Source organism: Erigeron canadensis, chromosome 3, assembly GCF_010389155.1.
Source record: "Erigeron canadensis isolate Cc75 chromosome 3, C_canadensis_v1, whole genome shotgun sequence".
In the NCBI taxonomy this organism is placed as follows: Eukaryota; Viridiplantae; Streptophyta; class Magnoliopsida; order Asterales; family Asteraceae; genus Erigeron; species Erigeron canadensis.
The window spans coordinates 41,519,955-41,546,081 of NC_057763.1; the positions used below are offsets into that span (position 1 = coordinate 41,519,955).

The window sequence follows — 26,127 nt, forward strand, 5'->3', positions numbered from 1 at the left end:
GTGACAATAATCCAAAATCATCATCATATGATTTATGGAAGGGGATTCCCTCAAGTTCCCCCAAGTCAAGTTGGGAGGATCTTGACCCTTGATTCAATTATTATCATTGAATCTTTGCCAAGATTCAATTATTATCATTGAATCTTTGCCCTTGATTTTCAATCAAAGGAAATCAAGGGCCAAGATCCTCCCTAGTCAAGTTGGAGGAACTTGAGGGAACTCCCTTCCATAATTTATATGAATAGTGTCGTTCATTTGGGCAAATTCATTTTGCACCTTTCAAATTTCAATTGTATCGACTATAGTAGCCCTCCAGATCTTAGTACTTTGTGTTTAGTACCCTGACTTTGGTCGACATTTTATTTTAAACCCTAAACTAGTTTTTTACTAATTTATCTAATTTTGTTTTTTGCCCCTTGAATTCTTTTTCTTTGTGTTATATCCAAAAATACAAGTCCACGGCAAAACACAAAGTATCAAACCATGCTCGAAGATAAGATTATCTGAATTGTAACAGGTACATTAAGGGTGAAGGCGACAAGGTTCATTAGTATTGGCAATCGATATTCGGTGTCCCCATACCATTGAATTAGTGTGCACCGGTAAGCGACATGGTAGGATATAATTAGTGTGGTCACGCAAATGCTAGTGAACATTGAGAGCATGCATGTGTGTCTCACTTCTATCATCATTCACTCTCACAAGTCACGTCTCTCTCTTCATATTGGACCATTCTTAAGGGGATGGTGGAATGGGTTAGTGAAGAGATATGATAAGAAAACGGATGAACTAAAGGTAGGTGAAAGACAATGGTGAAGGTAAATAGGTGAAACCATTCACCTATTTACCTAAGGTGAAAGAGTAAGTGTGAGTTCATTTTTTGTTTATTTTATCTTGTATGTTTTTAATTTTGATAGGTATATTGTGGGGTATAGTGGGTATTGAATTTGAAGGTGAATGATACGAGGGAAAAAAAGATGAATGAGGTTAGAAAGTGAAACTGAAATGGTAAGAAAAAGTGTAGGTAGAAAGGATGAACGCTTACTAATTTTCTAAACATGCCGGTGCCAACCACCCCTTTCAACCTGACATGGATTGACAAGACCGCATGACAAGCAATCATCGAGTGTGGCCATGGCAAATCTTGGCAAATCAACAAAGACACCCTTCACCCTAAGAGTTACACATTGCACTTCTTCTATCAAAGGAGCTTTGGAGTATTCAAGGTGATCCATCTTGTTTTGAGCCTCATTCTCTCTCTCTCTCTCTCTCAGAGAGAGAGAGAGAGAAAAAGTGAGTATGGGGCTATTATGCACCCAACTTGGGTGAAAAACCCCTTACATACCAATATCTTAACATTTTGAATAAATGCTTGCCCCTCATGATTTTTATGGTTTAAAAAAAGGTATGTGAGGGGTTTTTCACCCAACTTAGGTGCCTAACAACCTCATATTCCCTTCCCCCTATATATATATATATACCGTGCGATGGTTTCCGTGCGTCACTCCTTTTTAGCAACATCAGTCCCTGTTGTTTAATACTTTGCAATAGTAGTCATTAAGTTTATTTTGGATGTTTAAGAGGAGCCATAATAACGGCTGCAAATTAGGTCCTTTTCTCTAACAGACAGTTAGCTCCTTTACTTTAACAGGTGTTGATGATCGTTAGATACTATTTTAGCCTTATACTTTTAACCTTTTCTTTTTTTTTTTTTTTGCAATTTATTGTACAAATTTAATATGATATCCTCGTTTATTTGTCTTTTAACTTCTACAATTATTTACATGGTACTTCCCATTTCTTTTTGTATTTCACATATAATATTATAATTTTAGTGCGTTCTCATTATTTTTACCCCGTTTTGTCACACTTTTTTCGATTAATCATATAGTTGCTACATGATTAACATTTCTTTTTTTTCCTTTTGACTATTCATAGAATTGATCATGTAAATTTTTTTTTTTGAAAGGTAACTTTTATTCACACAACCCGCCAAACATGCGGGGTGATGAGCGTCCATTTTGTGATAAAAACTCCTATCGAAAGGCTTCATTTCAATGTCTAAATGAGTTAATATTCCGGAACTATTGGTACTTAATGGAATCGTATGTTTATGCAGGTTCATGGAAGATGCGAGAGAGGGTAAATGACATCAAGTAACTCAAGATGAAGTCCTATGAAGTTAGAAGACACAAGGAGTCAATTTAAGAGCCGACCGAAGAAGAACGAACTGCAGCAGGACCAACCAGCGCCGCTGGCAGGCCCAACCAGCGCCGCTGGGCGGCCCAGTTCAGCAACTGACTTTCAGCTCTATTTAAGTCGAACTAACCCTCAAAACCCTAAGAGAGAGCCAATTCAGAAGCCCTAGCCGCCCACTATCAACCCTAGTTCGTAGTTGCAGATTTCCAGAAGGTTTTGGAGCTTCTAACGCCTTCCGATCTTCATCCGTGGTCTATATTTATCTTTTTATTTTACTTTCAGTTTGGTAAACAATGTCTTTCATCTTTTCAGACTTTATTATTCCTTTAATAATGCTAGGCTAGTATGTTGAATACTTGTCTGGATCAATGTGATCATGTAGACGTTTATTGTTTTACTTTGTTTGTTGGAATATGTTGGAGTGTGTTTTACTGTTTATCGTAGATCCATGTTTATTAGTAATTCATATTGTTATAGGTTCTATATCCGAATATATTAGTTTAATTCTGATGGTTGTCTACGATCATACACTAGGATTAATATGCTAGGATGGAAAACACTAGTTGGTCTATAACTAGATGTAAAAGGTGTTTCACTTGTAACCGATGGATCCAGAACCATAATAATTAGAATGAATTGAACATGATGCTTAACAATGTCAGACGCAATCCAGTGACTTGTAACCGAGCACTGTGGTCACCGGAGAGAATTATTATCTGGTCATGGCTTAAGAGCCGGGTAACTAAAAGATGAACTAGTAACACAAACTTTAGGTCATTAATGCTTAAACAATGAATCTAACGAGAATTTGTTTATAGGTTAGTGTGAGCCTAATGACAACACTAGTAATTAGGCAAAGTGAATCTAACGAGAATCTGAGCCGTGATTAAGTTTTCAACAGTCCAACAAATGGGTAGGATAGTATTTGGTCGTAGCATGAGATCGGAGATGCCAAACAAGTATTTTAATTTTATTACTCTTATTCTCTTTTTCAAACTATTTTCAGACTGAGCCTCTCGCTGAATAAGCGGTTGCGACTTTTATTTACTTTTTATTGCATTAGTATAACAGCAAATCGTGATAACCCCACAACCGCTAGAATTACACGTATTATTAGATTAGGTAGTGCAAACGTCCTTGCGAATGATCCTGTAGCTTATCACTAGACTATACTGCACTGACGGGGTTCTCTGCTCGTAAGTGTTCGTGTGTTTTAAGATAGTTACTTGTACAACATTATTATAAATTTAAAAGCAGAAATAAAAACGAACATCACGGGGTTAAAAACAATTCAAGGAAACTATTAATTTACATCGAATTTACACTACTTTTCCCAATCTATTATACCACTTTTTGTTCTATTATTATACCACAAGAAACTCATCGACCTAACACAAAGGATGATTTTCCCAACATTAATTTCCGTCTCTGAGAACTTGTAGACTTGTAGTCGTTCCTTGCCTTCTATAAATTCCAACAGGCCACTATAACGATCCCTTTAAAAATCTTTTTAGCTTTTTTTCCGAGGCCCAATTGGTTTATGGATAATTGTCAAGTCATTAATACAATTAACACCCCATGTTCGTACCTTGCACCAGCGGCTGATATGTTTCCAGATCTTCCTTGCAGTCTCGCATGTCACCAAGAGGTGATCAATTGCTTCAGGTTCTTTATTGCACAGTCCACATTAAACATTTCCAAAACTGCAATTACGATTTTGCAAAGCCAACAACAGAGTGGGAAGCCGATGAAGACAGGCCCTCCACATGAAGATATTGCATTTCCTTGTCACCCACTTTGACCATTTAAATACCATTCTGCCATTATAATATCGACTTGTACACGACATTTTATTTTCATACACACGTTTTAATAAACAACAAACAATTGTATCCCCTGTTCGTATAAAGTTTCTGAAAGCAATGTTATGTCTCCCGAAGCAACGCCCAAGTACATAACTAGTTAGATACAAATGTTCGAATAATCGTCAGGATATTTTATACTTCTTACCGTTCAAATACAAAAAGGAAAAACCCTTGGGGACGAGGTCTATTTTTTAAATACATAAAAGATCTAAAACATCCAAGAATTACCTCGAATAAGTTAAGCAACAACATTATCCCATAATCATCTATTTTCATAAATTATAACAAAATCTAACACAAGAACCTGGATATGAATGCTGCTTATACATACATTTCAAACTTTTCAAAGTAACTTTATGACTATCTCATTTCATATACATCTCAATCATGAACCCGACATATATGTGTAACGTGTTTGGGCTCCGACCAAAAGCTCAATTAGCTTAGCTGCAAAAGCAAGAAGATGACACTATATAAGGAACAAGGGCAGGAAAAAGAAAATTATATAAACTTATAAAGAGAAGATTAAGTGCAGCTTGGATATTTAGTAAAGAAGCTATCAGATCAAGTAAATTTACACTCAACTTATAGGGTGTCATATGCATGTGCCTTTTGAAATTGATTACGTGATATTGGATTATCAATATTACTTCACAACAAAATTGAGTTCTTATACAAAATCATGTGTTTTATCTTCAACTTGGTTGAAAAGTGAGCTCATTTTTTTGCCAAAAAGCTGAAGAAGAGCTGATTGAATGTGTTTATGCTGTTTCAAGTAGAAATAATAAGATAAATCTAATGTTTTGGTGTTTCAGGCATATTAAAAAAGGAATTGTTAGTGGAATGGGAATGAATATCTGTTATATTAAGGTTAAGCCAAAAAATGATTAAATTATCCCAAAGTAACTAGATTAAATCCTACTACAAACAAACCTGCAAGAAACCCGAAAACGGGGACATATTCCAGCGTTTTCTCTGTACTTTCAAGTTTTTGCCTGAAATATTCAAAGCCAACCAATGAGTTAAAAATTCTCTAGTTTCCCAATTTGTAAACCAGAAAACATAAGAAAACGACTTTAGAAACTATACCTTGTATATCTTCCAAAGCACGGATCTCTCATGAGGTAAAGTGCCAACAACAATTTTCGCCTTCTCAGCTGTGTTTATTTAACCAAAGTAACTACTGTTCAATACCTTTAGGGCAATGGGCAAATGGGCATTGTAGCTTTGGAACTTAACAAATTCATATTTCATAAAATATAAACAAAGATTACCTCATCTTTCTCCGGATCAGTTAGATGAAGCTGCCGGTCTTTTTGACAGATTGACGAAATCATTGATGAACTCATCCCAATGAGGTCAATAGTCAAAGACGTGAACCATGGAAGCCATGATCGGGATCCGTATTTTCTTATCAGTAAAACATAAATAAGTGGTCTTGCAATGAACATTAGCTCTCCCATTAGAAGTAATTTCCCGGGAAGACCATTTTTAGACAAGAAAGTTGAGAGGGTAGGTCTCTTGGTTTCTGTAAACCACACAGGGACAGCTTCTTCGATATCTTTACACAAAAAATAAGCAAATAAAAATCACAAAAAACCGGGAAGTTTCTAATTACCCGGGAGCTCCATAATCGCACGTTGATGATGTTCAGCTCTGCGAAACCATGTTGGATCAGAAAGTTTCCTTGCATTTTCTCCAAAGCTATTCATTGCAGAAAGAGCTCGTCCTTCAGGAGTGAATATACCATTTCGTCCCTGCTGTAACAAACGTCCACGTTTCTGCTGTTGGTTTGCATCCTTTGGATCTTTTCCATCATTCATTGTCTCCCCTCCATGTAATAGCATCTTGTATCCACTATTTCGTAATAAAGCTAGTCTAGCGAGTACCCTGATTTCAGTTCAACCATACTTAAGAGGGTCATCTTTCACATGTTTGACAGGACAAATGAAGCGTCTGCTTTTTAATATTATTATTATCTAAAATCAACTTTGTAGATTTTCAAGTAAATACTGACAAGGACTTCAACACATGGAAAGATACTGACGCTAAAATTATGAATGCCACACATTTTGAGTCTCAGAAGAAGACAAATTGACTCTCAAAATGCAATTCTTAGATCTTTAGAAGAGAAGAGAGTATATAAAGAAGATGGTTATTAAAAGGCATGCTTACTTTGTAGCTTCTGTAACGGCAATGAAATTCCATTTATTATCGTCACCATAGAAATGTTGTGCCATTACTTCAACCAACGTTTCCACGTCTTTCATCAGAGTCAGACACAAAGAATACGGAAACGAAGATGGTTGTGGGGGTGTTGTATGCATATGGGATGGAGTCGATGGAGTTGTTTCAATTATATGGTCATTGATGGAAGTCACTATACCCAATATTGATGTTACTGCATTATAAAAAACTCATAATTAGATGATAAAAAAGAATCCATTTCGACTTTCAAATATTTGTTTATGACTTTTGAGGATCAAAAATGAAATCTTTTATATTTGACAGATCTGTAGCATTTGTGCAAATAATTTCAGTTCCCAGTAAAGGTATTACCTTTCACATTTGGATATTAACTTTTACTCGAGGAAAAACATTTTGTCACTTGAACGGATATGGGTTTTTAGGTGTAAAAAAGAAGAAAAATGTTACCAAAACATCACAAAACCTGCTTCTGGTACGATTTCCGACTCAGAAAATCTCTCAGGAAGAAGCCATGTCAACCCCTAAACAATCAAAAACATATAAATAGGAGTAACCTTACCAATTGCAAGAAATATTTATCTTAACAAGTATTTTAGGGGTAAAATGCGGAAAAAATGAGTCCATGAGAAACAAGTACAAAAACAGGCAATCATAGTATTGGGCAGACCTGAACAAGTAGTGTACGCTTGGATAGTCGGTATCAATTTGTGATAGTGAAAAGCTGGGACTAAAACTAAGGCAGGATTATTGTAAACCTAGAGGAATTCAGATTTAAATAAATGGCATGACCGAATAGGAGGAAAACTATGCCATTTGAGAGCTCAACATAATAATGTAATCCCTCACTTGTTAAGGAAATCTCTGAAAGAAGAATATAGTTAGGCCCTAGTAGGAGCTTAATCTATAAGAGAAACAAGGCTAAAGAGAGTCAAATTGCTCATCTAGATCAATCTACTATTATGGTGTAACTTTTAGTCTATCATATCGAAAAAATATACCACACATTTGGTATAAAAATACATTTGATATTATATGTATTTATCATGGCATAATCTAAAACATTTACATTCCAGAATGGTTTGGCGTATCACTCATTTACATTAGTATGTTATCTAGGTTCTTGAAACAATACAAACTAGAATCACACATATTATTCAAAATCGACACTGAAACATTATGCCAACTGGAAAATGAGGTTTTTACTGGTGGGAACGTAAGCATTCAGGCTTATAAAGCTACACGATGCTTTTTTCTTTATTTTACTACTGTATGAAGAACTTTGCTAGAAAATGGTCACTGGTACGAAACCATTCCCTCTCCACAGGGTGATACCTAACTAGACAATGCCAGGGGCTGGTCCATGCGGAAGGGTCATTCAGGTCCAAAGGCAATGTCCACACATTGTGCATTTAACAAGGGAAGTTTCAAACTGATGAGCATGGTGTTTATGCGTATGATCCATACAAAGTAACAAATGATCATAAAAAGGGCAAAGGAGCATATCCAATTAGAACGTTGGAGCTTTAATAAGCATTACTTAGTCTTAACATCAACTTAAAGTACATCATGTATACCAACTCACTATATACTAAGGCATTATGAACTAAAATTAACAGCATATAAAATTGACATTCAACTAGCATTAACACTAAAAAACATAAACAACAGCATCTCTTCTTATATGCATTTATCAACTCTACAACAACAACAACAGTACCCACTCCTTGCATATGCTTATATCAACTCTGTTTGTGAGAATACTGCCTCGGATGCAAAACAATCAAATAAGAATCAGAAAAAGAGCCACCCTCTAAAAAAGATTCAGTATACATTTTTAACTTTCATGGTCAAATAAGACATGTTACCAGCTATAATTGACATATTGAAATGTAGATTCCGCAAGTTTAAAATACAATAACGATACAAATGATGATAACTGTGAGCTCAATAACCATAGCAAGATAATCAGAAGATCACAAATATGACCAAATTTGTCAATCAAGCATTGAACTTTAATCACAACTAGCAATAAATCAGCATAAAGAAAACAACTTTATCAAAAATATAATATATTTTTTTTTTTTGTTAAGTAAACTTACATTAGCAAGAGACTCTAAAGAATGAACATACTCCTTGTTCTTCCTAACCCATATCTTGTAAGCTTCCATAGATACAAAGACTGTATCTAAAAGTCAAAATCTTCACTCACTGAGTCGCTTAAAACTCAATTCTTGCATAAATCTTTAATAGGATTTTCCCCAAATCGAACAAGAAGTAAAAAGTTCAAATCTTTCTAGTGAATCTTTGGATAATCAATCAAGAAATTATTTTTGCAAAATACCCACAAGAATGAAAGCAATAAAGGTTGAAGCTTTTTTGTATTTTTGGTCAATTTTGGATTAAACACTTGTGGGTAGTTTATTTATATTTTTGATGATTTAAAATTAGATTTATGACGTATGCATAAGAGATGGATTGAAGCCTTGAGATGATAAATCAGCCAGCCGCTTTAGCCGGACAATCCGTATAGAAAAGGATAAAAGATTTACGAGTAATTATTACTCGTATTATTTAGGGAAAGATATTTAACTAAAAAATTTAACATGATAACATATGTATTTCATTAAAAAAAATTTTTTTAATTTTTGAGTTTTACATATGTCATCATCATTTATTTAAGGAGTTTACCATTTGTCTATTATTTATACTTAAGAAGTTAAGATCAAACTATATAATTTTGTGGAGTAACGGAATTGATATAAGAAGAAAAAATATAATTAAACTCCTATACGATGTAGAAACCAACTATATATATATATATATATATATATATATATATATTAGGATTTTTATCTCGTGCGATACACGGTTCTTGAATTATATTTTCAAAACTTTTAGTATTTAATCAATAAAATTTCTAATAAACAACATTTAAATAAAAAATTATATAAAATTAATTGAAAGTATTTAAAAATCTAATATTCAAAATTTTCTTAATATCAGATCCACTACATTAATGAGTGAAAAAACAAACTATTAGAATACATACATACATTTAGTAATAACAATTTTGTGAAATAAACTTGATATACTAACTTAGACACTTCGTACAAAACACATATTGATATAGACGTATTTATAGGTTAGTAATTAACAAACTTATATATTGAAAAAAGGTGCTAACAATTATTTATTTGGAAACAAATAAAAAGTTGACTATTTTATTTAATATATTGTTATTTTATTTTATTGATATTGTAACGAAAAAGGAATGTAGTATATATTAAATGGAAAAATTCATGGAGATGACACATAGAAAAAATCTTATGTGGCAATGTATAAAGATAGTTTTAAGTTGAGTTGGATGACTTTAGAATGCTAGGATAGCTACTGTTTTATTAGATATATAGATATATTGAAAAATGCTAAATGAAGCTTTTAGGGCTTCACTTAACATACATGAAATAATCGTACATTTTCATATTAAAAACTCACCCTGAATTTTATGGTAAGTATACAACTATTTAATGCACCTTAACGAAAGTCCTTATGGCTTTGTTTAGCAAACCATGGTTTTCAAATACATACGTACAAAAATAAAATAATAGACAGATTGTTGTACTTGTGATAATTTTTTTAACAGCAATCTATTACTTGTATTTAATTTCCTCGATGGTAACCTAACATTTATCATTAGGATTTTTAATTAACATCTTTCATTACTTGTGTTATCGTCATTCGTAGAGTCATGATACCGTTTAGTTCGTAAACTATGTTACTGTTTTAGATTGATTGGTTAATAAATAAATTATTGTAAAAAATAGGTTCAAAACATTGATAAAAATTTACTTGTGAACGTTCATTAATATGTTTGTTTATATCGTAGTGATATATATACATTAGTATATCGCTGATAATAATTACAACAAATGTATTTATTTAAATACAAATGTAATAATACAACAAATGCATATACATAGATATGTATGTTGATTGTTGAATACGAACATGAAACATGTTTTATGCAATTGTATGTACTACATACCGACGTTCAGTGTAGAATGATAACAATCTTACAAGAATAATTTGGATTATTGGGGGAAAAAAATAATGTGAGAAATAAATTTAAAGGAAATATTTAGAGTACTTGTTTGCCTTTTCTGGCCTTTTCTAGTTCTGATACCACTTCTCTAAGTTGTCCTTGTAGCCTTGAAACTCTCAGTTCTAGCTCTTCTACTGTCCCTCGAGTGATAGAAGATTCATATGGTTTTCTGAAGTGCTTTGAAAATGCTTTTAGTGCTTCAACTCCACAAACCTGTTGGATAAATCAGGTCAGATAATCGAACAACTAATATACAAGCATCCAAATTGTATGCAGTTTCATCCTGAGATGAGTGTCTTTCATAGAGATCAACAAATAAAGAGATTGATGATTTTGACGAAGGTCAACACTTAACAGCGACATATACAAAGGATAGATTTGTCAATATGATTCAGGACCATGGCAGCTTACCTTGAGCTGTCCCATAAGGAAAAGAGCATCGAGCGTCAAAAAAAATGGAAAGTGCATGCATTTTAGACTTTGATTTCATTATAAGGGATCAACCTCTAAGGTAGATTAGTCATTTTTGGTTACTAAGTTCACGACTTAGGGAAAATCCAAGTTATAAAAGATTAGTATTAGCCATGGCTTTCCAAAAGGTCAATATCTTGAGTCGGATGTACAATGCAGGCAACAATAATAACTTTCTCCAAAATGGTTATGAGTGAGATTACAATCTACCCATGTTCTTACCTCCAATATCTTGCAATTGTGCTGCAATGAAATCATTGTTTCCTTCAGATTTATAAAATAAGTCACTGTTTACAGTAACGCTTTCAAATTGGTAACATACTAACGTATCATTTACTTTTGGATAACCCATAAAGAAGAGAGTAGCACTCATTTTTGGTAAAATAGGAGCACGTCTATTTCTTTCCTAAATTACATTTGACACTCACCATCAAACGCCATGGATATGAAAAGGTAATGGCAGCGCTAGAAGAGAATGAAATCATACCTCTTCTGGCAGCAAGGGCAACTTTGTAATATGGAAGTCATCGTATAACATGTAGAACTGATCTAGATATTTTTGTTGCATTTTCATTCTAGCTTTGAGCAACTTGGATTCAACACCTAAAATACCATTAGAAAAATGGCTTGTTAGGGAAAAACAAAGATGCAGTAAAATGGTAGGTATCCCATAATAGGCTCAAAATATGTAAAATTGTAGTATGGATTGGGTTGCCCAAGCACTTCTTTGAGTTTTCTTTTCTTGACTTTACAAATCATAAAGTTTATATAGGGTCACAACTTACAAGTATATTAATGAGATGATAAACTAGCTCTAGTATTTTATATACTTTCAATGCGCTTTGGGTGACCTTACTCGTTCCACCTTCAGCTAATTTTTGAATTTTTACCTGTTTTGACCTGTATAAACTAAAAAGTACAATCCATATTGAAAATTACCCATTAACAAATCAACATTGCCGCCTCTATGTACATCAAAAGAGTAAGTGACAGCCTAACTATGTTACTTGACTTGTTACAAACAAACTCTGGTTGTTGGCCAAATGCAGAACCAACACTGAAAAATGCAAATGATTGTGGACAAAAGGCATCATGTATGATCATTTTTCAGCATTTACATTTCCAATTTGTCCATACTTTGTGAACGTGGGTGACTAATTTTCTTTTCATTGTTAACTATGCTGATTAATTCATCATAAACTGCTCAGATTAAAAATTGCATTCATATATACCTTCTTCATCAAAAAGCACTTGATTGATAATGATATTATGTGTATCTATCTCGAATTTAGTGAGCTCCTGAACCAATCTCTCTGTCTCGTATAGCGAAAGGAACTCTGGGATGCATACACATACAAAAGTCGTCAAGTCCTGTGATAAAAAAAAAAAGTTTGTCAAACCCTTTAATTTATAATTTACATGAAAAAGAAAAAGTCAAACTGGTACCGGATCTTTAAATTGCCTGTTCACTTGCTCAATCACATCCTTCATGCCCTCAAGCCTTCCAAGGATTGCATCCTCTCCTAACTCATCTCCAACTCCAAACAAACGACTCATCTGCCATTAAGTTTTACCTATGATTAATAATAAAGACAAGCAACCAAAAGAGAGTAGAGGAAATGGACTTATGCTTCAAAATAACTAATCAGTTTCTAGTGTTCTAGTAACCTAAGCCTCTGCTATGAGTGTATGCAACAAAACTGAGTATCACAGAGTCGAGTAAATTTATTTATTGTACCCGGCCTTATTTTATCTACTACTTCCTTAAATAATCACAATAAAGAAACTTAAATTTTCATTTGTTTTAGCTATCAACCTTTCATTTCAAATAAGGCATTTGGGTGTGCCTGTATTGAGCAATTATAGCAACTTGAATAATCAAAATTCAGAAGTAATTGATTAGGATAAGAAAGTGATACTGCATTATCTAAATTTAAAAAGTTTATAAAAATAAAAAATTTAGAGCTAGAAGCACATCCGAACAGCACTTCTATCTTTAAATTTGACCACCTTTTTACTCTTAATAGTTGTACACTTGTACCTATTTCACATCCGCTAACAAATACTTGTATATATATACATTAACAAGATATGTATAATACTATTCACATTTGTAGTAATAGTATTAGTATTATACATATCTTTTCCTTTTTAAAAAAAAAAAAAAAAAGATATGTATAATACTAATACTATTACTACAAATGTGAATAGGAATACCTGACCCAACAAGCCACCAAATTTACTCTTTAAGCTCATCATTCTGGAAAGACCTTTCTCCAAGGTTGATGGAAATTGCAACAGCCGAAGTGTGTGACCAGTGGGAGCAGTATCAAAAACTATCACCGAGTAATCCATTGTTTGCACCAACCTTAAATTATATTGTACAAGAATCAAAACGTTTGATACTACAACTAAACAGGACTTGAAAATTAAACTTAGCACCTATTTTAAGGATCTTGAAACGAAGGCTCATATATGGGCGTCATACTAAAAAGGACACGTTGCAAGTGAACTTGTGTGACATTTATGCTAAAAAACAAATAGTTTGTTAACTGAATTATAAATAAGATAAGAATCTTACTTTAGCATCTCTGCAAAACTCATAGCCTCATCGATCCCAGGTATTGAATTTGCTAAATCTGACAGGAAACCGTCCATTCCTTCTTGCGCATCATCTCCTTCCTCTACATTGGGATCAACCTCCTAAATAAGAAAACCCTATCTGTAAGTTCACATCATAAATGGGAAAGAAAACCTGAAACGAAAGCATTATTCCCAGGTAAATAGACAGTTAGCCTGTTGTATGAATCCTTTAAACCAGTTAGTTGGTTTTGGGAAATTGACCAATCCATTCCACATAACGACCAAGAGAGACGCGGGTTTTCATGATGATTACATCGACTACAAGAACTTTTTCTAGAATTAGAATCAAATCAGATAATTGTTTAATGAAAGATAGAGATAGTTAAGTAACTTTATGTTTACCACTTACATGTCGGTTTTCTGGAAGAAACGTCTTACATCCTTTTCTAGTCTATATCTTATTTTTAGGAACAAATATCAGGAAATCATGTTCATGCTAAAGTTTGCAACTTGTCTGAACCCCAAGTACTAAACACCCCCTAATCAAACATCTGAGAACATAAGATAATGCAGAAGTCCTCTTCTCCAAGTGACATGTCTCTAAAATAATGCAGAAACCCTTCGAAAATAAAAACAATATGCAAACCATACTTTATGAAATCATTTATCCACACAAGTAACACATTTCTCAGATATTAACCAACTTGCCAACCCAATCCATATATATTGACCCCAAATAATCATAAATACCAAGAATCAATGTAATGAATAAAAAGACTAATAGTCTCATGTCCCTGTTTGGTCCTGGTGGTGTTGTACGTTTTAGGGTGGTCGTCATTATAAGTTTAGAATCAATTTGGTCCGTAATGTCATGTTAATGCCGACCTAATTTTCGTCGTCTTGCTAGTTTTTTATTTATTTATCTATACATTTATTCGTCTTTCAAACAAAACAAAAAACTAACCATGGCATACAAATTGGTAAAGCCATTAACCAAAGTAGGAGCTTTAGTAAATCTTTGTTGGAAAGCATCACTTAAATTATGAGCAGGGTCAGTTGATATTATAAGAACAGATGATCTCGCAGACGCCAAAAGTATCGAAATTATAGAACTACATGTTGTTTTCCCAACACCTCCTTTCCCACCAACAAAAACCCACTTCAAAGATTGTTGTTCCAACACGTTTTTCATCGTCCCTTCTGGCATGTCGTCTCTGCCACCCATCTTGCCCTTGTTTCATCAAATTATCTAATCGCACAAAATCGAACCCTAATATTTTTTGAAAATGGGAATGAAAATGCGTGTTTATTTTAATGGGGTTTTCAAGATTGAGATCTGGGTAGCAATGGAATTGAAAAATTAAGATAAAGTTTTGATCTTTTCTATTTTTTAAAATTTCTTTGTATGTGTTTGATCACATTGGGTGATTTTAGGGCTTGTTTGAAAAAAGGGTGATTGAAGAGATTTGGTTTGGAAACAAAGAATTCTGTTGGCTTGATTTTTGTTAGTGTCGTTTGATCGTTTTATGAAAATGTCATATAATTGTGAATTCTATAAGTTTAGCGCCAAATTAGAAAATATAATATGAACTTTGTGTATAAAATATAAAAGATCATTGTTAACTATGGTATTATTCCAAGGCAGAGGGTTCTAATGCCCCCTATCCATATCCATCTCGCCAAGGTGAGGTTTTATGAACACGAACAGGGATTGTTCGTGTACGTTCTTTTATGGCGAACCAAACAAATAGATTAACACGAAAATCTATAAACTAACATGTTTTTATATCGTTGTTTGTTATATTTCCAGCTCCTATTCAAGTTAGTTCAGGTTTTAAGAGACTGAGAATCTGATACTAAAAGTTCAAACTTCATACCGGTGTTCCACAAAAAACGCGCTCATAGTTGAAACTTGATAACTTCCACTTTACCAGTAACACTGTCCTCCATAACATATGCATCAGATGACATACATAATCTTGTATCCGACAAATCCAATATGTCAGAAGATCAAAGTAACGGGTTGAGATTTTTATATACACATATAGTTTGTTTTTGTTACATAGTTGATCTTACTATTTACGCTTACATACATAAGCTACAAACTCGTTATTAGCACTAAGGTTTGATGGTCAATAAAGAGAGTTGTAAGTAAAAAAGGTAGCTATAATGGTGGAGATGCAGATAACTAGCGACGGAACTAAGGTGATATTCAGCAGTTTATTCATGCCCCAGTATCCTGCTAGCGTAATTGTTCCATCTGCAACCACCCGGGCTAGTGTTCCAGCTTCTGTTGACAGCAGCCCACCATTGTAGGTCCCACGAGACAGGCGGGATGACATGACCCTTGATAAGAGCGACAAGTTCACACCTAAGGATAAAACATGAAATACATGATGTTAATATAGTCCAAATGCTCATACATATCATATAATTACATCTGTTTTAGGAATTTATGACCGTGCATGTAAAAAATTCATGATAAAAAGATAGATTAGAGGTGGCCCGTTTGACACGTTTGCTTATGAATGGGCTGATTATGATTTTTATCGTCTCAAACAAGTGGAACGAGTCATAAAAAAAATGTAGCCGAAAGGAAACCAGTTAATGTTGGTTAAAGACACCCAGAGTCTAATTTTAGTGCACATACAACTATACAAGTATATAACCCTTCCTAATCATTTTCTTTAAGGATTTAGATTATTAGACTATTGGGTAATTAATGAGATAAAAGGTGCAAAATGGAAAGAAAAAAAAGTGTTTATGGGTCAACCTAATCTGACCCACCCATCTTCTAATCTCTAAGATGTATACGCACCTTCAAGAACTTCAGCAGACACGAATGTTAAAAGAGCCGAGAGTATGTATTGGGGTGCTGAATAAGGGATGATCACTTGAAAGCTTAAAACGATACCCAAGCATACCATTAACTCCGAAGCCAACAAAACTTGCCTGTAAGTTTACAAAACCATTATACATAAATAGTGATAGCCAAACATAGTACAGTACCTTTTACCAAAGTGCTTTTGGACCAATAGTTATTCGAGTTGGCCCAACAACCAAGGGACTATAGGTTTGAGTCCCATTGGTAACAAATTTGTTGGTTGATCAGGTCTTTAAATGTTGCATATAACATTCCAATTATGTTGCAGCTCAAGTATTTAAGTTTTTACCTTTCTTCAAACAAGTTGCTGATGTAGCTCCCAACAAAGATGCTAACTGGAAGAACAGTCAGCCCAAGACAAGCAAGAAACATGGCGACTTTGTTCGTTGACCATATAAAGTAGTACTCCGTGATTACACTCGATTCAGCAAGCAAAATCTCCATTGCGTATTTGAGCATGAAGTATATGATCAATTGAACCTGTTGACATAAATTAAGGCGATATGTGTATCTATATAAACCCAGTCATAGGTGGCAAAATGGAGTTGGGCAAGTTTGAGTGGTCAAAATGGGTCAGGCCAACCGCAAACACTTCCCTTCCTTTAAGTTTTGTGGATAAATTGATAAAATTTTTGAAAGTTATATTTTCATGATAATATTGTAACTATATAATGAATACGAATCACGAAAGGTGGTCCAATATCCTGTGAATTTTGAATGCACTTTTGGTGACTTGCGACCCGTTTGACCTGCTTGACACATCCATCCTGTTTACATTTTGCTTTTTTTGTTTACAACATATACCCATTTTATTCGTCAAAACCAAATTAAAATTGGACTGACCCATTATCAAGAAATCTATATAAAACGCCACCTCTAACTATAAGTTTAGGCGTTTAGCATTCAGGTTGCTGGCATTTGACCCCATCAGGTACGTCCGTACGTAATACTCTAAAGATGATCTAATTTTGAACCCACCTAGTCTCACATAAAAAACTAAAAATGGAAATAAACCTTGACAGATGGAGTAAGCAGCCGGTAGGCAGACATAATAGAAGTCACAGGCTTACGGCTCTCCTCGGATGATTCTTCACTAGGATCATCACCTTCTTGTCCATCTTCATCTTGTTGAATTTTCTCCGACCCCAAAAGTAATGGCTCAGAGAAACCGGTTTCTACAATCGTATCTACGAGAATAACATAATTAGCAGATAATATGTTCATGTTTGTTTAAAATCTAAGGGTGGATGTGGCCAAATGGGTGGGTTGGGTAATCGATTAAAACGGGTCTTTTTTAATATGAATCGAAAAGATCCAGCCATCCAGGATGAGTATTTTGTTGTCTTTATCAAGAGCTATACATTTATAGTTAATGTGTTAGTTATAATTACAAAAACATTATTATTACACAAAAAATAAGGTTGTATCTATTAAAAAGAGACTTTGAGCAACTTTCCACTCTTTGATCCTTCCTTGTATTAGCTAATGTTTCTAATGACCCATCTGAAATAAATCATAACCATGAACGACCAATTGATAGGTTAATAGGTCGATGTTGCCACCTTTACTAATGGAGGTTTATAAGATTTAAGATTATATAAGATACCAGATACTTCATGTTGCACGACAATCTCTTCTTTATTAAGTGCAGGCTCTCTAAAAAACACCCATAACCATACTAAATAGATGAACCATGCAAATGCCATGAACCATCCAGGTAAAGTATCTTGGTTGAAAGTGAGTTGAAAGATTTTGAATTGTGTTTGAAATAGGCAAGCAAGAGCCGGACCACAAGCCATTCCTAGGGCACTAGCGCTCACGAACCCAGCAGATGCTTTCATTCTTAGCTTTGGCGGCACACAATCGCTAATATAACGCCTGTTAACAGCCCTGGCTGATCCTAGTCTAACCCAACAATCAATTCCGCTTGTCAGTCTCTTCAAAAATATTTGATCTTTCTATGGTCAAATAGATTCATTTTGTTCTGAAATAAGTCAACTTTTAAAGTCAAAGCATATCTGTTTAACAAATCAAACTTCCTAGAAAAAAACAGCTTACCCACAGAACAGACGTCCAACGAGAAGAACATATATCGAGTTAAGATCATAAGCCAAAGCATACATAGTGTTGCCCATAAGGAGAACAATGCTGCTGAATATAAGAGGTTTGATGTATGACTTATTTGACCATGCACTGAAATAAACCGAAGAAAAAACCTGAGCCACCGCCATTGACCCAATCACAACACCACAAACCGTGGCTGCAGCTCCAAGGCTCATAGAGTAGTCATCTGCTGTCGGGACAATGATGTACGTGTTGACCATGTACAGAAATGTATTCACCAAGTTTAAAAGAAGCGACATAAAATGATATCGTTCATCAACAACAAGTTCTTCAGATGCAGGGGATGGAAACTCGTCTTGCATTATAAAGGCGTGTTTTCCCAAATAGTGAAGGAAATCCGTTGAGTTCATTAGTCGATTTTCTGCTTCTTTGATTGATTCAATGATGGGGTCCTGTAATTTGTAGTAGGAAATGAATCTAAGTTATAAACATAACCAATGTAACATGACTAAAAATACCAAGATGAGACTGAAAAAATGAAAAAGTTACATAGATACCGAGATACTGAGGGTCGGATGATCATAAATTGATACATAATGTCTTCGCTTATCTTGCAGATCAGCAAGATTCCGAGTTATGGATCCAACAACTGCTGAGATACCCTGCACGTACGTATAGGCAATGATGAACGTAAATAAGCAACTATATAAGATAAGAAGTCATTGGTATTATATGTTTTAGCATCATACCACATGCTTAAACACTTGCCGGAGTTGTGAATAAGGATGGTTTGCTCGGGTTTTGACATAGTAATTAGTAAACCTCAATCCAAATCGCTTATCAAACTTTTTAAGAATCTTCCTTAGGCCTATGGCATTCAATTCAACAAAGAAAAAGAGCCTCAAAAGATCTCTTCCCACTTCTCTATATGATTCTCTTAGTTCTGCTATCGAACTATAACATGCTTCATGTAAGAAAGGCTCGTCAGAATGGTCTGCAAGACCTGATAACCTGGTCGCGAGTTGGCCTTGTCGTTTCAATAGAAATAACACAATCTTCTCAATCTGATGAAACAAAACAAGATGCTCAGTAAATGACATATACTTTTTTTTTAACCTTCTTTACTATACATGAAATACAGCCTAATTGCAGACTAATAAGTCCGACAAAACCTACCTGTTCATCAAGCAATTGAGAGAAATCACGAAGAACAAAATCGCGATCCTGGACAACAATCTCGTTTTGCTGAGCATATTGCTTAAGTTTCTTCTTAAGTAACTTGTAATCAATATAATATCTGGAGATTTTGCACAAGAAGCAAAGCTGTGATTCATCTATATATCTTGAAAATATACGAATTAATTCGTGAATAATATCATGTATACTTACTCTTTCCATTCATGGATCTGCAATTCCTTCAACTTTTTCCCAAATGCAACCATTGTGAATAAGTTGACAGGATACACATATACTTTACAAACTTCTGTAAAATACTACTCCGTAGTAAAATATATACAAAAAAAAAAAGTATATATGAATTAGTCCATATGCTACAACAACTTTTAAACTCTATGAAAACAAAAAATAACTTGGACATTTTTTTAAGAAAAAGTCGATTTCTAACAACAATAAATCTCGAAAAGCCATCACACTTGGTTTAAGCATAAAGTCACGAGTTTAGTGACAATGGGTTTAATCGTAAACCATGCTAACCACTTAACATACACAAACGAGCTGTATGCGCATAATTTAAATGTTTTTATTTTATAGAAAGAAATTTAGAACAAGAATTAAGCTTATTTACCTAGCGTGCGTACTATAATTAGTATGTAACACTAAGCATTATGGTGTAAAATTGCCAGGATATATATATATATATATATATATTTGTGCAATTGAAATTATTTTTTGTGGAGATTCGAAGTGAATATACATTTATAAAAATGACAAGATATAGAAGAGACAGTGGATTTTTGTACGGTAGTTATGAGTGGCAGTAGTAGTATATTCCAAATATCGATCTGATCATCACAGAAATATACAAACGTGTGTGTCACTGGTGGAAAATCAATCATGCCAAAAAACACATAAAGTTTCCGACACATAATACTTTATATCGACATGGCGTTGTGGGTGGGGGTAAGTTATAGGTTGTCCACAAATGATTTTTAACCATAATATATATCATCGTGTTTTCTTTAACGGGAACAAGTTAAAAAAAAAAATATCAAATCCGGAGAAAAAGTAGATACGAGTAACATGCAATATAATAATACTATGTCAATATATATGGGTCATAAGTATCAGGCGCACAGACTTATGCTTATGTAACTTTGTGGTTCTGGTACATACTGTATATTATGCAACCTCAATTTCGAGACTTGTCGATCGGCATAACCAAAATGTTTGTTATTTTTTATTTTTGATTGGTTGGGGAAAATCTAATATAACAAAAAGTGCTTTTAACATCAAAGTGGACCGAAAAAAAAGGATAGAATTCATTGCACCCCTAGGCACAAGTCATATATAAGTGTGTGTGGATATTCCTTTTACATTTTTCCTATCCTTGATAATACATATAGCAATAGATATTCTATAATTGAACATAGCGTTCGATCTTTTCCGGTTAAATGTCTTCGTCTGATGTAAAGTCCTCCACTTTCATTTTTTATGTGGTTGTTAATCTTCATTTGTTTTCATCCACTTTATCTTTGATCAAAAAAGAATAAAAATGAAAAGATAGCGGGGACTAATTGTATGAAAATTTATGCGGAGGCAAGAGTGAATGTTCTACACTTAAAATGAGGCTATCACACTAGTTATAGGTTTTGATAAACATAACCTTTAGGTCGCGTTTGTTTCACAGAATTTGATGGAATCTAATGGAATTGGAATTGAATTTTATTCCTTAGTGCATTTGGTTGTTCAAAGAATGAGGAATCTCATTCCGTAGGAATGTAAACATTCCATCATTTGATGGAATCTCCATTCCATGAGGATGGAGGAAGGAATTTCACTCCTTCCGTTACTTGAATTCTCAAAAAAATCAAAAACATTCCGTCAAATTCCATTCCTTCAGATTTCAATTCCTTCTAAAGATTTCATTCCTTCCAAAAACATTCTGTGAACCAAACGCGCCTTAAGGTTATATATTTATCATAGATTTTTTATATAAAAGGTACAAAAATTTTTTATCACATTAAATGCAGTTTTTAGAACCGAATTTATTATTTTTTTTAATTTAATCACGTAACATAATAATAAGTGTTATTCTACATTTGTCATTGAACTACATAGAGTTGGATGAAAACTAAGTATTAACGTGATTTGATCTTAAAGTAGTGGTAGTCATTACTTAAATCAACATTTTTTTCTTTTAGTTTCTAGCTTGAACCTAAAACATCTATCGTGGGACTATTGTATATTTAAAAATATATTACATGATGATATAATATATTTATAACGTCAAATTGTAACGTTCAAAGAATATATATAATTCATACAATGAGTTAATGAGTTATAAAATATATTTGTATGCATGGACATACAAGAGAGTACCCGATCTTTTTACATATGTTTGTCTTTGGACTTGACATAATTGGTAACTGAAAACATATTTCGATCGACAGTAATTATGTTAAACATAAGTGTTTAACATACTGTTCAGAAAATAAAAAAATGGAAAATGATCCCTACATAACTTTATACTAGTACAATCATATAATACATATATTGTTGTATATGACAAAAAAATGTTGTACAGGGATTATCATATCTCACTATATATGTTTTTCAATGATGCTTTTGCATTTCATTGGAACTTCAAAACTTTGAACATTGTAAAACTGTAAACCTAAATAGACAAAGAAACGATGTTTAAGCTTCCAAAAAAACTTAAAAGTCTTTAAAGACGTGAACATCTGAATTAAAACTATTCGTAACAAATAGTTTATGAAGTGTTAACATATAACTAATAAATTGTTAGAAACTTCCAAACTTGATATTTGATTTGAGGCGGTGACGAAGATTGTTAGTATGAGATCGTTGAACAATTTTCGTTAATTGGCTTGTTCTTTTTTGTCTAAGTTAGTCGAAGCCAGGATTTGATGCAGTGCAACTATCTTGTATTTTTTTTTTTGTAGTAATTGTGACCAACAACCATCAACTGTCGACTCACTGATAAGATGAAAGCTTTAAGTCCAATTTCTGGTGGCACAAAACCTACACAAGCACCACCCGACATAGACATGTGATCAACTAATCTTGTGCTTTTGCGTAGTCTCAGTCCACAATGACATTGGAAGGCTTCGCGTCTGAGCCTCGTGAGACTGATGTGTGTTTTTATTATTGATTCTAGCTTTTAAATTTATAATGTTGTACAAGTAATTTATCCTAAAACTAACACACTTACGAGCAGAGAACCCGGTTTGTGTAGTATAGTCTAGTGGTAAATTACAGGATCATTCGCAGGGACGCTTGCACTACCTAATCTAATAATACGTGTAGTTCTAGTTTGTTTTTGGGGGTTTGTCACTAACTCCTAATAAACTACTACCTAACAGTAACTATCCGGTATTACTAGGGCAGACTGCGTCAGAAGACACAAAGTAAAATATTGAAAAAGCAAATAACATTAATTAAATTAAAATACTTGTTTGGCATCTCTGATCTCATGGTACGACCAAATATTATTCTACTTGTTTGTTAGACTGTTGGAAACTTAATCACGGCTCAGATTCTCGTTAGATTCACTTTGTCTAATTACTAGTATTGTCGCTAGACTCACACTACCCTATAAACAAATTCTCGCTAGATTCATTGTTTAAGCATTAATGACCTAAAGTTTGTGTACTAATTCATCTTTTAGTTACCCGGCTCTTAAGCCATGACCAAATAATAATTCTCTCCGGTGACCACAGTGCTCGGTTACAAGTCACTGGATTGCGTCTGACATTGTTAAGGCTGCAAATCGATCTAGGGTTGTTGCTGAGCGGCTAGGGCTGTTGAATCGGCTCTCTCTTAGGGTTTTGAGGGTTAGTTCGGCTTAAATAGTGATTTAAGTCGGTTGCTGATCAGGGCCGATTAGCGGCGCTGGCTGTGGGCTTTTTTGGGCCAGCGGCGCTGGTTGCTGTTGTTTGTACTCGTACTTCTTCGTTCGGCGCCCGAATCACTTCCTTGTGTCTTGTAACTTTATAGGCTTCCTTCTTAAGTTACTTGATGTCATTTACCTTCTCTCGCATCTTCCGTGAACCTGCGTAAACATACGATTTCATTAAGTACCAATAGTTCCGGAATATTAACTCATTTAAGCATTGAAATGAAGCCTTTCAATAGGGATTTTTATCACAAAATGGACGCTCATCAAACTATCAGAGACTCAGCAGAAATGTAAGGAGTAAGTATAGTGATGATAATAGAAGACATGAAGTCTGCCCCTTAGCCTAACCAACGTATCGTTAAGTTGAACTTGAGAATTTAAGGTCTTGGTATCAAAAGCAATGTCGATAAGCCTATAGTTGCTTTAAACTAGAAGGTTACCGCGCGATGCGGCGGTGGTGGCAGTGACGGGTGGTGGTGGCGTGCGGCGGTGGTGGAGGTGGTGGCGATATAATGGCGACAACGGTGACAGTAACGAATCTAATGGCAGTAGCGATGGCGACGGTGTTGGCGGCTTACGTTAGGTGGTGGTGGCGGCGACAAGTAGGGTAAATTATTGTGTAATGTGGTTTTGATGAATTGTGGAATATTGAAAGTTAAAATTCAACAAAATGATATTTGATTTATAATATATTTGCTTTACAATATAATATATATATATATATATATATAGATGTAGATAAATAGTTATATTAGGGTTTAACCGTATATTTGTGTGGGTTGAAATTACTAGAGGTATTTTAGGTACAATGAGAAAAAAGTTGAATTTGTGAGGGTAATTCAAGTATTTTAAAATCTTAATTAAGTAAAGAGAGAGTTGAGTTTGTTTTATAAGGTAGGAAATTGTAAAAAAAATTTAAAGAATTTAATTTAAAGTTAAAACACTAATTAAAATAATAATTTAGATTTTATTATCAGTAAAGCCAAAAGTTAATGATGTAACATGTGAATTTTTTTGGTAAAGGTCACCTTTCAAAGGATAAAGTTAAGATTCGCACTAGGGGTGTTCATTATTCGGATTAACCAAATAACCCACCCAATTCATTTGACATTTGTATTATTTGGATTGGATTATTTGGATTTGGTTTGCTGTTTGAATGAAACCGAATAAGGAAATTGTTAAACGGTTTGGTTTTGGTTTAAAAAATTTTAATTGAGGCCCAACCAAAACCTGATTAAGATTTAATAAAAACTATAATAACTTAATTTAAATGGTATTAATATGACTCTAGTTATTTAAATACGTTGTTCTACACATCTAATAGCATATAGTTAGTTGAATAACCTCACATGGATAAATAAAATGGTGTAAATTGAAATTCAGATTGCATGATTATTCAAATATATTAAATAAAAATTTGAAAACGTTTTTTATTTGGGTAATTCAAGAACCGACCAAATAACCCGAACTTTATTTGGGTGGTTTGGATTGGGTGGTCATATATATGGATTGGGTATTGGGTGGTTTTCTCATTCTTAAAAAACCGATTACCCCAAACCAAATAACTCTATTCACCCAAAACCCGACCAAATGAACACTCCTAATTCGCACTGGTGAAAGCATGAGTATATTTTAGTGGTTAATTAATTGTAATTACATCCAACAATTAAACATCAGAATGTATATTATGGTTACACACAGTCACATTAAAGACAATAATTCTGACAAAGAATTCCTTTCAAATTAATTCCTCAATTTGAGTTAGGTTGGAAAAATCTTTGTTTAAAAATTAAAAGCCAAGATTTAAAAATCATCTTTGTATCTTTGTCTCTTGATTTTCATTTAAAGGTCAAGATTACCTTATGTTAAGGTAACTTGTGGGAATCCCCTCTCTTCACTATTGCACATGTTTAATATTACTTGTCGAATCACAACATTATGTAAACATTTAAAAATACGAATCATATGCCAGCATAATGCAATTTAGGTAACATAATAATTAGTGTTACTACTTTTCAAAAAATTAAATAAATAGTTAGCGTTACTAATTACTCGTAGTAATTTCCTATTTAAGATTTGTAGGGATTCCCGTCTATAAGGGGGAGGGATTCGAAGGAAAGATGAGGAGGGAGATGGGGGAGATTCGGTTACCAGAGTCGCGAGCTCGGAAGGAGTCGGAGTGAGCGAGCTTGAAGCTCGCAGGAAGATGGTGGTGTGGGGTGGAGACAAGGACTAAAGGTGACATGTTTGGAAACCTTAAAGTAACTGTTACAAAGACCAAAATGGCAATTGTGCTGAAAGTTTTTTTTTCTTATATATATATATATAGGGGGACAATCAAATAAGAACAGTTTTAAAATAAGAACGGTGAGAACACCTTAAAAACATCACTTTGATGCATTAAAAGTCTATAAAACTGACATAGTGCATAACTAATTATCATTATTTAAGTGTTTAACAACACATTGATTCATCAAAATCGAAAAAATCACGTTTTTTGTTGGATGCATCATTTTGATGATTATGCATCCAAGATGGATGCACAAAACAAAAAACATGATTATTTCGATTTTGACGGATGAATGTGTTGTTAAACACTTAAATAAAGATAATTAATTCTGCACTATGTTAGTTTTATGGACTTTTAATGCAT

At 33.8% G+C, this 26,127-nt stretch overlaps 3 protein-coding genes across 4 annotated transcripts; all 3 read right to left on the bottom strand.

Annotated features, from left to right (window-relative positions):
- Positions 1-4,174: 4,174 nt before the first annotated feature.
- LOC122592634 (peroxisome biogenesis protein 16) lies at positions 4,175-8,660 on the bottom strand. 2 transcript variants are annotated; one of them, XM_043764916.1, is made up of 8 exons: positions 8,372-8,660; positions 6,736-6,793; positions 6,240-6,465; positions 5,683-5,954; positions 5,339-5,592; positions 5,154-5,221; positions 4,998-5,059; positions 4,175-4,511 (listed from the first exon to the last, which is right to left on the bottom strand). In XM_043764916.1, the coding sequence occupies exons 1-8, from the start codon at positions 8,438-8,440 to the stop codon at positions 4,450-4,452; spliced, it is 1,071 nt and encodes a 356-aa protein (XP_043620851.1). In that variant the 5' UTR covers positions 8,441-8,660; the 3' UTR covers positions 4,175-4,449. The 2 variants fall into 2 exon arrangements, with proteins under 2 accessions (XP_043620851.1, XP_043620852.1); XM_043764917.1 differs by lacking the exon at positions 8,372-8,660 and having other exon boundaries at positions 6,720-6,776.
- A 1,532-nt stretch (positions 8,661-10,192) lies between these two features.
- On the bottom strand, positions 10,193-14,917 carry LOC122594169 (ATPase GET3A). Its single transcript, XM_043766639.1, has 7 exons — positions 14,393-14,917; positions 13,427-13,548; positions 13,063-13,213; positions 12,292-12,402; positions 12,078-12,216; positions 11,333-11,448; positions 10,193-10,587 (listed from the first exon to the last, which is right to left on the bottom strand). Exons 1-7 carry the CDS (start codon positions 14,651-14,653, stop codon positions 10,411-10,413), a joined length of 1,077 nt encoding a protein of 358 aa, XP_043622574.1. The 5' UTR covers positions 14,654-14,917; the 3' UTR covers positions 10,193-10,410.
- Positions 14,918-15,428: 511 nt separating this feature from the next.
- Positions 15,429-20,224, bottom strand: LOC122592922 (SPX domain-containing membrane protein At4g22990-like). Its single transcript, XM_043765255.1, has 11 exons — positions 20,181-20,224; positions 19,766-19,869; positions 19,553-19,673; positions 19,126-19,440; positions 18,934-19,038; positions 18,371-18,828; positions 17,919-18,217; positions 17,327-17,499; positions 16,602-16,792; positions 16,247-16,380; positions 15,429-15,799 (listed from the first exon to the last, which is right to left on the bottom strand). Exons 2-11 carry the CDS (start codon positions 19,816-19,818, stop codon positions 15,561-15,563), a joined length of 2,088 nt encoding a protein of 695 aa, XP_043621190.1. The 5' UTR covers positions 19,819-19,869; positions 20,181-20,224; the 3' UTR covers positions 15,429-15,560.
- Between the last annotated feature and the right edge of the window lie 5,903 nt (positions 20,225-26,127).

Bases quoted from the DNA above. Each gene is read 5' to 3' on its own strand.
- LOC122592634 (XM_043764916.1), bottom strand. From the start codon at position 8,440: ATGGAAGCTTACAAGATATGGGTTAGGAAGAACAAGGAGTATGTTCAT. The intron at 6,466-6,735 runs GTTTTGTGATGT...TTTATAATGCAG, and splicing joins GGAAATCGTACCAGAAGCAG to TAACATCAATATTGGGTATA. The intron at 5,593-5,682 runs GTAATTAGAAAC...TGTGGTTTACAG, and splicing joins TGCGATTATGGAGCTCCCGG to AAACCAAGAGACCTACCCTC.
- LOC122592922 (XM_043765255.1), bottom strand. From the start codon at position 19,818: ATGGTTGCATTTGGGAAAAAGTTGAAGGAATTGCAGATCCATGAATGG. The intron at 17,500-17,918 runs GTATCTTATATA...TTATTCTCGTAG, and splicing joins CGTGCAACATGAAGTATCTG to ATACGATTGTAGAAACCGGT. The intron at 16,381-16,601 runs GTAAAAACTTAA...GTAAACTTACAG, and splicing joins AGCAACTTGTTTGAAGAAAG to GCAAGTTTTGTTGGCTTCGG.
- LOC122594169 (XM_043766639.1), bottom strand. From the start codon at position 14,653: ATGGGTGGCAGAGACGACATGCCAGAAGGGACGATGAAAAACGTGTTG. The intron at 13,214-13,426 runs GTAAGATTCTTA...ATATAATTTAAG, and splicing joins AGTTTTGCAGAGATGCTAAA to GTTGGTGCAAACAATGGATT. The intron at 10,588-11,332 runs GTATGATTTCAT...TTTATCCAACAG, and splicing joins TGCCCTTGCTGCCAGAAGAG to GTTTGTGGAGTTGAAGCACT.